Source organism: Oncorhynchus clarkii, chromosome 13 (assembly GCF_045791955.1).
Source record: "Oncorhynchus clarkii lewisi isolate Uvic-CL-2024 chromosome 13, UVic_Ocla_1.0, whole genome shotgun sequence".
In the NCBI taxonomy this organism is placed as follows: domain Eukaryota; kingdom Metazoa; phylum Chordata; class Actinopteri; order Salmoniformes; family Salmonidae; genus Oncorhynchus; species Oncorhynchus clarkii.
In genome coordinates this window covers 32,567,562-32,578,566 of record NC_092159.1, presented here as the reverse complement: position 1 = coordinate 32,578,566, position 11,005 = coordinate 32,567,562, and the positions used below count along the sequence as shown (strand labels likewise).

At 39.8% G+C, this 11,005-nt stretch overlaps 1 protein-coding gene across 1 annotated transcript in view; it reads left to right on the top strand.

The window, feature by feature from the left end:
• Window positions 1-2,050: 2,050 nt before the first annotated feature.
• The window catches only part of LOC139364543 (EGF-containing fibulin-like extracellular matrix protein 1), a 32,287-nt gene continuing 23,332 nt past the window's right edge, over window positions 2,051-11,005 (top strand). The window contains exons 1-2 of the mRNA XM_071101352.1: window positions 2,051-2,293; window positions 4,318-4,408. Coding sequence (XP_070957453.1) covers window positions 4,328-4,408 — 81 coding nt within the window. The 5' untranslated portion in view covers window positions 2,051-2,293; window positions 4,318-4,327. The remainder of the gene's footprint in view (window positions 2,294-4,317; window positions 4,409-11,005) is intronic.

Genomic DNA, 11,005 nt, shown 5'->3' with positions numbered 1-11,005 from the left:
CCCGGTTCCATGGACTTGATGGATTTAGCCTTTTGAAGCTTACATAACCGTGCTGGATAATCGGGACACTTGGCTATGCTGAAAAGTACTCAGATAATGTTGCTCTTTTGACACAGTTTTTGTTTTTGTTACAGTTAGAGCGAGCACAACTATAATATACTTGTGTAATGTACACTTATCAACAATAAATATTTGTTTTTGACAGTGGTTTGTTACAAGCTTACAGGCTTTGGTTTTATCATTTATATTTCAAGGTTGGACATTAGCGTGTTGGTGTATGGTGTCACCTCATTAGTCAGTATGTGTTACACCTTTGCTGGCTTGTCATCTCGTTAGTCAGAAGGTGTTCCACCTATGTTGGCACAGGTGATATTTAAGAGCGGCTGGCCCAGTGCTCCAGTTGGCTTGAGAGATGTGGAGGGTTAACACCTTTAGTTGGCGCTCCCTATTTTGATTTTTAAAAAACAATCCTTTATCTGATCTTCCCTGTTTTCCTTTTGCTCCACTTTTTGGTTTGCTTCCTGTCTTTAAGTTTGCCGTGGGTTTTATTTTGTTTGCCTCTTCTTGGGCATTTAGTGGGCGCTCATGGTGGTTGTCTTTTAGGGCCCAGTTGTTATTGCTAGTCAACTTTCAGTGGACACCCCCATGAGTGTCTTTCAGAACCCCTCCTAGAACTCCACCTTTTGTGTTTTGGTCATTGTCAGTGTAAAGATACTGTACCTTAATAAAATTACTCAAGTGAAAGTCACCCAGTAAAATACTACTTGAGTAATTTGGTTTTAAATATACTTAAGTATCAAAAGTAAATGTAATTTCTCAAATATATATAAGTATAAAAAGTATAAACCATTTAAAATTCCTTATATTAAGCAAACCAGACAGCATCATTTTATTGTTATTTTTTTTACATTTACAGATAGCCAGGGCCACACTCCAACACTCGGAGATCATTTACAAATGAAGCACGTGTGTTTAGTGCACCTGCCAGATCAGTGTCAGTAAGGATGGCCAGGGATGTTGTCTTGATACGTGCGTGAATTGGACCATTTTCCTGTTCTGCTAACCATTCAAAATGTAACGGGTACTTTTGGATGTCAGGGAAAATGTACGCAGTATAAAGTACATAATTTTCTTTAGGAATGTACAGTGAAAGTTGTCAAATCTAAAAAGTAAAGTACAGATACCACAAAAAACTACTTTAGTACTTTAAAATATTTTTACTTAAGTACTTTACAGTGGTTTTTGAGACGTGGAGTCAACAAAAGCTGCAATCACTAGGTATTTTGTAGCAAATTAAATATATTTTATACATAAGCTCTTTTTTTTTTTTTTACCAAAACTGACAACTGTGTTCATTTGCATGACAATTAATTGTGACCCAAAATTCCATAATTGTCCCATCTCTAGTTGGTTTCTCTGACTCTGGGGATATGTTAAGCCCCCCAACGTTCTGTATTGTTCAGTTGAAGTTATAATTAAAAGAGTACAGTTTGCTATGACATCTGTGGTCATCTATCCTTCAAACCTAACACTAGTCTTAGGCTTATAAATCAAGGGTTGCTTCATTAATTTAAATCAATGTAAATCTTACAGGCAGAGGCTGTCAGAGGAACTGTGATAACGGAAGAATCTCAATTGTCCCCTCTGACCTTCTCCAATGGGTTTTGAGAAGAAAGGGAGGAGAACGGACATCAGGAGTATCCAATTGAGAATGTCCCTGTGTTGTCAATGTTAGGATGAAAATTGGATGTTCATCATTGATTAGTAATGCCTGACCAGTGACTATAAAATCCTGTCTGTCATCTGAACTAATTGAGATGGTAGTTGCCTGTCAAGATTAAAGTTACGATTTATAGAGCTCCTGTATGTCTGGTCTTAGACTTCATATAGTTTACGCTACACTCTCTGATCCCTCTAAACAGGGCTTAACAATTACATTGGAACAAAAACATTCTGGCCCTGACTGGCAGTGCCAAGTTGTCCTATTACATTTACCTGCCTCAATATTTTCACATCTCCGGTAGAGGGGGCGCAATGCTTTTTATTAGATACAGTAAAAATTACTTTGCAACGTTAAAGAGACAAAAACCTTTGACGCGGATGTAACCTGTAAAGATAGCACCACCTCCCGATCCTTCTGTTACCCTGTGATACCCTGGTAATTTGTACATAAGTGTACTGATTTCAGGGAGAAGTTGCTTCTTCAGACTCACCATCACTTCTGACGGGACCCTCCGGAGGAAAATAATCAATTCAATATTGATACACACCCAACTAAAAAGTAATTTTACAGGTAAATTGCAATCCTATCGAATGCAAATGAAACCGTACATTGCATAGCCTAACTTTATATATTGCACTACTCCAAATTAGGTTGCATGTCATTATGATACTAATCTACATTTGATCTGTTGAATTGAATGCGCATTGTTCAGGAGACTTTAAATAATTTATTACAAATCCAATATATGATGTTTGTATATATTGCATCATTGTTATAATCGGAAATTGGTTTTGTTTATAATCGCTGCATCAGACATTCGCACCATGTCGGAATTGACCGTTTCTATTCTAGGCCAATTTATGTATTTGACAGGGACAATGCACATGAATTAACATTTAATGTGCCAGATTTAGCCAGTTTGGTAGTTTTCATCTGTAGTCCCTGGGAAGATAGTTGGCTATCTAGCCTGTGGTTTATCTTGTAACTCAAACGTTACTACGTGGGGCGATTAGTGTTAAAATATGTTATGTTGATAACGCTAGATACGACACCAATAGGGTATAATGATTTATTAAACTTTAAAGTACTTACATTATTAACAAGAGCTAAACGCGGAATGGGGATGTACTTTCAGAGAAAACATGAAACTGATAGGGTGATTCAGAAGGTAGCTGGAGGGGGATTTGAACCTTTGCCAATAAAAAAGTGAATGCAACCTGGTCTCAGAGCATTTCGTATCATCCAGTAAGTACATTTGAGACACTCCATTTAGTTATCTTATGGTATGTATTAATTTGTGGATGTCGCAAGGTTAGGGGAAGGATTAGCTCTAATGATAAGTTGTTGCCAATTAGCTAAAAAAAAGTAGTAAGTAATTAGCAAAAATGCTAAAGTTGTCTTTGAGATTCAAACATGCAACCTTTTGGGTTGCTAGATGTTCACATTGTTATACAGCCAACCTCCTTATGATTTTCCCTTAAGTAACATTCTGTCTCATGTAACCATACCAAACGGAACATATCATACTAAATTGGGTGTCCTGGATTTACTTTTACTATGTTACATCTAGTCTATGAGACCAGGCTGTGCTCCCAATGGAGATGTTTGTACTTGCCTAACAATTACTCTCCTGATGTAATTATTTTTCTTAACAACACACCAACTGATGGTGCAATAAAGACGCTTTACAATTGGTTTTCACTCTGCACGCACACACACACACACACACACACACACACACACACACACACACACACACACACACACACACACACACACACACACACACACACACACACAGCCAATTATTCTGTAGTCAAGTTCACTGTTGTAATTATGGAGGAGAATGGCAGAGTCATAGCTGTGTGATTTACTAGTGTCTGCATCCCAGCTGACCCACTATTTGGGACAACCTTAATACATACAGTACCTACTTTTTCAGACACTGGATACGCAATATCGATATGCCAGCATCAGCTCCTTGAGCATTAGGCATTGTGGTATTACTGTAAGTTTGCCACAGGTCATGCCCTGGAATTTGAACATGATTTTCCAAGCATTTCCTGTTTTCAATGAAGGGACATCGTGCAAAGGGGATGTTGCTCTATCCAGCTTAGGAAAATAGTTAAATAGTAATAGAATGTGCTGAATTCTTCATTAAGGACGTTTTTCTATACAGGTCATAATGCAAATTTTCAAATAGTAATGGCAATTATAATGTATGCACCATATAATGTTATAATCAGCATATAATCATATCTTATATATTCATGATAATATAACATAAAACGGACAGAGCTATGAATTTGGTTTGTGAGAATCATGTCCATGCTGACACAGATCTCAACTTAGTGCCTTCCTCATTATGTGTTAGAAAACTGGAGTGAGTGAGTACTGGCCATGGGAATGTCACAGGAAGGTTGTGGACTACCATTTGGGAAACATAAAGAAAACTTGACCAAATTAGATGTATTCTGCAAACATTTTGCCATTGTATACAGAATTTTCTGGAACATTCTGAGACTCAACATGTTCACAAGGACACTTACTTGAAAAACAAATGTTCTCACTCAATCTTTTTCTCAATGTCGCAGGGACGTCACAATGCTACGGATTTACTTGTGCTTGAGTGTTGTTGTCAACGTGGCCGTCTCGCAGGAGGCTGAGGAACCCATCTCATACACGGCAAGTGCCACTCTCACAACCTCCACATGCATACACTGCAGTGCATGCTGCAAAAAAAAAATAGCACTAAAAGACGCAGGTCCTTACCGAAAAAACAGGCTTCCGTTCAACAGTTGTGGCAACTCTTTGGTAAATTTTCCGCAAGTTTGTGCCAAGCTCAAATTTTAAGTTTTGTGGCAAACTGGCATCAAATTTGCAGTGACTTGTGAACTTCTGGAAAACAATTCTAGAAAGCTTGTAGCGAACATCTATTGTTTCCTGCAACATATGAATATACCAATTAGTTCAGATTTTTGGTTACTTTCTGTATTAACAACATTTAATGCAGTGTTGGGGAGTAGTGAACTACATGTACACTGAACAAAACTATAAACGCAACATGTAGCAATTTCAACAATTTTACTGAGCTACAGTTCATATAAGGAAATCAGTCAGTTGAAATCAATTCATTAGGCCCTAATCTATGGATTTCACATGACTGGGACTACAGATATGATTATGTTGGTCATACACACCTTAAAAAAAGGTAGGGGCGTGGATCAGAAAACCCGTCAGCATCTGGTGTGACCACCATTTGCCTCATGTAGTGCGACACATCTCCTTAGCATAGAGTTGATCAGGGTGTTGATTGTGGCCTGTTGAATGTTCTCCCACTCTACTTCAATGGCTGTGCAAAGTTGCTGGATATTGGCGGGAACTGGAACACGCTGTCATACACATCGATCCAGAGCCACTCCGACATCGATCGTCCTAATATTCATGTATTTCTTCATTCCATTCTTTTACTTTTAGATGTGTGTATTGTTGTGGATTGTTAGATACTACTGCACTGTTGGAGCTAGGAACACAAGCACAAACACCCTCAATAACATCTGCTAAATATGTGTATGTGACCAATAGATTTGATTTGAGAGCATCCCAAACATGCTCAATGGGTGGGTGACATCTCTGGTGAGTGTGCAGGCCATGGAAGAACTGGGCCATTTTCAACTTTCAAGAATTGTGTACAGATCCTTGCAATATCACTCTGAAACATGAGGTGATGGCAGCGTATGAATGGCACAACAATGGGCCTCAGGATCTCATCACAGTATCTCTGTGCATTCAAATTGCCATCGATAAAATGCAATTGTGTTTGTTGTCCATAGCTTATTCCTGCCCATACCATAACCCCACTGCCACCATGGGGCATTCTGTTCACAATGTTGACATCAGCAAACTGCTCGCCCATATGACGCCATCTGCCTGGTACAGTTGATACCGGGATTCAGCCGTGAAGAGCACACTTCTCCAGCATGCCAGTGGCCATCGAAGGTGAGCATTTGCCCACTGAAGTTGGTTATGACACCGAACTGCAGTCAGGTCAAGACCCTGGTGAGGACGAGGAGCAGGAAGATGAGCTTCCCTGAGACGGATTCTGACAGTTTGTGCAGAAATTCTTCTGTTGTGCAAACCAACAGTTTCATCAGCTGTCTAGGTGGCTGGTCTCAGACGATCCCGCAGGTTAAGAAGTCGGATGTGGAGTTCCTGGGCTGGTGTGGTTACACGTGGTCTGCGATTGTGATGCCAATTGGATGAACTGCCAAATTCTCTAAAACGGCTTATGGTAGAGAAATTAACATTCAATTTTCTGGCAATAGCTCTGGTGGACATTCCTGCAGTCAGCATGCCAATTGCATGCTCCCTCAAAACAAAATCTGTGGCATTGTGTTATGTGGAAAAACTGCACATTTTAGTGGCCTTTTATTGTCCTCAGCACAAGGTGCACCTGTGTAATGATCATGCTTAATCAGCTTCTTGATATGCCACGCCTGTCAGGTGGATTAATTATCTTGCAAAGGAGAAATGCTTACTAACAGGGATATAAACAAATTTGTGAACAATTTGAGAGAAATAAATGTTTGTGCACATGGAACATTTCTGGGATCTTTTATTTCAGCTCATGAAACATGGGACCAACACTTTACATGTTACATTTATATTTTTGTTCAGCATATTTCAACTAGTAATTTAACTACATTTTCCAGTAGCTTAGTGGTAGTTGAGATATATTCAAATCTAGGTAGTTAACAACTTTTTTACCAGGTAGTGGTGCAGCTAACTACTGGAACTACACAGTACTTTGTTTGCAAAAATGTTATAAATTATGGGTGAAGTAGGCAATCATTTACTTTATTTTTCAGGCATGAAACCTGCCCAATTCTCACTTAAAACATGGTCTATTAAACACAAAAACTTTCTGTTAAGATATGACCACAACGTGATCTGTTCTTGCAATTTGTGGTCTATGACATTTCAGATTTACATGATAATTTTTTCAAGAGGTAGTTTAAATGCTGTGAACTACTTTTTCAAAGTAACTTTAGGTAGCCCTTTACACTCGTACTTGTATACGGGTTGGAAATGGCAGATTTGGACACTGACAAGAGTGTAAATTTGAACACAGTGGCTGTACAGTAACGTTTTCAATGTTACTGTACAGCCACAGATGGCGCCGATAGAGATGGCAGCTTCGCTTCTAGTCCTGGAAGAACTATTGCAAGAACTATTGGGAAGAACTATTGGATATCAGAGAGACATCAACTTACCAGCACAACCAGCACTACGACCAGGAATACAATTTTCACAAACTTCAAAATGAGCTGACCAAGGCGCAGCGTGCATTGAGTTCCACATCTTTTTAATACAAAGTGAAACAAAACTTACAATGACCATGAAGTCGTAGTGCCCACACACACTAACACAAACAATATCCCACAAACACAGGTGCGAAAAATAGCTACTTAAATATGATCCCCAATTAGAGACAACGATTACCAGCTGCCTCTAATTGGGAATTATACAAAACACCAACATAGAAAATATAAACTAGAACACAACATAGAAATATTAAACTAGAATACCCCTAGTCACGCCCTGACCTACTACACCATAGAGAAACAAGGGCTCTCTATGGTTAGGGCGTGACAGTCTGCACCTCCCAGGGCATTTGAACTGATTCCAGAGGCTGACCCAAAACAACGCTGCCAGAGGAGAGGGCGCCGGAGCGGTCTTCTAGTGAGGCTTCGGATGTGCGCACACTACCCACTGCTTCCAAGTATATTACTCGCTAATGTCCAGTCCCTAGTTAACAAAGTTGACGAAATCAGGGTAAGCGTTGCTTTCCAAAGAGATATCTAGGATTGTAACATACTCTGTTTCACGGAAACATGGCTAGCTGGGGACATGCCGTCGGAGTCCATACAGCCAACAGGATTTTCAGTGCATCACGCTGACAGGAATAAACATCTCTCTGGTAAGAAGAAGGGCCGGGGTGTATGTTTCATGATTAATGACTTATGGTGTAATTGTAACAACATACAGGAACTCAAGTCCTTTTATTCACCTGACCTAGAATTCCTCACAATCAAATGCCGACCGTATTATCTCCCAAGAGAACTATCCTCGGTTATCCGTCACAGCCGTGTATATCCCCCAATAATGCCACTTTAAGAATGTTTACATATCTCGCATTGCTCATCTCATATGTATATAATGTATACTGTATTCTTTACTATCTATTCTTTACTATCCATTGCATCTTCCCGCTCTGTCACTGCTCATCCATATATTTTATACTTATATATTCTTATCCCATTCCTTCACTAGATTGTGTTATTAGGTTTTGTTGTGGAATTTGTTAGATATTAGGGTTGTTGTGGAATTGCTAGATATTACCTGTTAGATACTGCTGTACTGTTGGATCTAGAAGCATAAGCATTTTACTACACTTGCAATAACATCTAACAATAAAATTTGCTTTGATTTGAACATGCTATACATGACGTCAGATCTCAGGGTCTCCACTTCACAGCTCTGTATGGGTTTTGACTGACAGCCGTTCTGAACTTGGGCACCACGTGCCAGTGATGCGTAGGCTGACTCATAACCCGCAGTCCCCACAGTTATACTGCGGGGAAGGCAGGTTTAGGGTCATGCAATATGGTGTGGATGAAGGGCCGGTGGGGGGCAGGTTAAATAAAGAGAAAATAATAGCCTACTGTAGCCTACTGTTCAGATGGAATAAATTAAATCTGACTGTAGGTCTATAATCTTAATATTAATTCCTGCAGAATGAAGCATTTCTTCCAGTAAAATGATACACCAACTGTAGGCAAAAATTTTACTCAGGAACCGGAGTGGATAAATATTATTATTTCTTTCAGCATCTTGAGAGAATGTTAATGTGCAGTTAGATTCAGGCTTTATCACAACCAGCCGTGATTGGGAGTCCCATAGGGCCGGCTCACAATTGGCCCAGCGTCATCCGGGTTTGGCCGGTGTAGGCCGCCATTGTAAATAAGAATTTGTTCTTAACTGACTTGCCTAGTTAAATTAAGGTAAGGGTCCTCCCGAGTGGCGCACGGGTCTAAGGCTGTGCCACTAGAGCCGGCTGCGACCGGGAGGCCCATGGGGCGGCGCACAATTGACCCAGTGTCGTCCGGGTTAGGGGAGGGTTTGGCCGGCAGGGATATCCTTGTCTCATCGCACACTAGCGACTCCTGTGGTGGGCCGGACGCAGAGCACGCTGACCAGGTCGCCAGGTGTAAGGTGTTTCCTCCGACATATTGGTACGGCTTGCTTCCGGGTTGGATGGACAATGTGTCAAGAAGCAGTGCAGCTTGGTTGGGTTGTGTTTTGGAGACGCATGGTTCTCGACCTTCGCCTCTCCTGAGTCCGTACGGGTGTTGCAACGATGAGACAAGACTGTAACTTCTACCAATTGGATACCACGAAATTTGGGACAAAAATGGGGTGTTACAAAAAACACCTATAAAAAATAAAAATAAATTAAATGTGAAAAAAAGATACTGTCTGTAGAGATGCTATCTTTATCAGCATCCTTAAAGCTAATAGTATTTCAACCACATAAAATATGCATCCAAGCCGAACTGAAATCTTAGCAGAAATATGTTGGGTCGTTTTCACAGCTTTCTCTTTCCTTTCCTTGCAACCGTTCAAACTGATGAAATTTGGACATTTTACACAGAAAATATTTTCAATTTTATTTGGGGGGGGTTATTGCATTTTTTCACCGGTCCCTTAACATGTTTGCTCCATTAAAGAAGCATAGATGACAGAGAACTTAACCAATGTCAACTAGATTGAAGCATTCATTCTATAGATATATGGCATTCTTCTGGCGAGCAAGGGTTTATTTAGTCACATAATGACAGAAGAGATGCTGTATGTATCTATAGATATGTTGACTAACAAATAGCCTACAAAAATGTTGGAAATTATAAGCAGAAACATATCTTAATCATACAAAAAAAAGCATGCACCTCCTGTCAAAAAAATATTTCTACCGTCTCTGGCTGTGGCCTACAGCAAAAACATTTCTATGTTACGGGTTAGGGTCGGTTCCGGGCCTCCAGATTTTCACTTTATCACTTATAGTCGGGCGGTTGTGGATGGGTTATTGGTAATTGCGAGCGTGTGTGGGTGAACAAACAGCTGACCTGCTCACCCCCACCACGTGCGACAAGAAGTTCCCAAACTTTGTCCTCCAAGGACTCCAAGGGGTGCACGTTTTGTTTTTTGGCCTAGCACTACACAGCCTAATCAAAAAAGGATCTAATGAACAAGCTTTGATCATTTTAATCAGCTGTGTAGTGTTAGGGCAAAAGCCAAAATGTGCACCTGGGGACCGAGTTTGGGAAATGCTGTGCAAGGGCATTGTGGACAGGGATGGCAGATGTGGGTGTAAGCATCTGCCTCTGATACCCAAAGGTTGCAAGTTCAAATCCAATGATAGAAAGTTGTTTTTGAGATTTTTGTTTTAAGCCTAACCAAAACTTTACCTTTTTCCTTAAACATTCAGAGTTAATGCCTAACCTTAAGATTTCAGAGTTAATGCCTAAACTTAACCTTAAAAACATCCAAATGTGACGTTTGCAACAACTTCGAAATTTGACATTTGAACAACATGGATGAACGTCTAATTCTCAGATATAGTTAAGTAAACTATGTTTGTTGAAGGTAGTTGAATGTCTTCCAGTGTGAAGTAATTGGTAGCTTGGAAAACTATATTTTCAGAGTAGCTTCCTCAACACTGATTAAATGTCTTATCTACATAAAACAAATCACACAACTTTTAGTTTAGCTTCTCTGTGAGCAGCAAGTTCATTTAAACATACTTAATGTACTAAATATACTAAACTACATATATTAAATGTATTAATAACAGATACAAAAATAAATCCAATACAACTTGAAATGATTATCAGCATGCTAAGGAAAAATGAGCAAAGACCGAATATTTCCTACATCAAATCAAATGTATTTATATAGCCCTTCGTACATCAGCTGATATCTCAAAGTGCTGTACAGAAACCCAGCCTAAAACCCCAAACAGCAAGCAATGCAGGTGTAGAAGCACGGTGGCTAGGAAAAACTCCCTAGAAAGGCCAAAACCTAGGAAGAAACGTAGAGAGCAACCAGTCCTCTTCTGGCTGTGCCGGGTAGAGATTATAACAGAACATGGCCAAGATGTTCAAATGTTCATAAAGGACCAGCATGGTCCAATAATAATAAGGCAGAACAGTTGAAACTGGA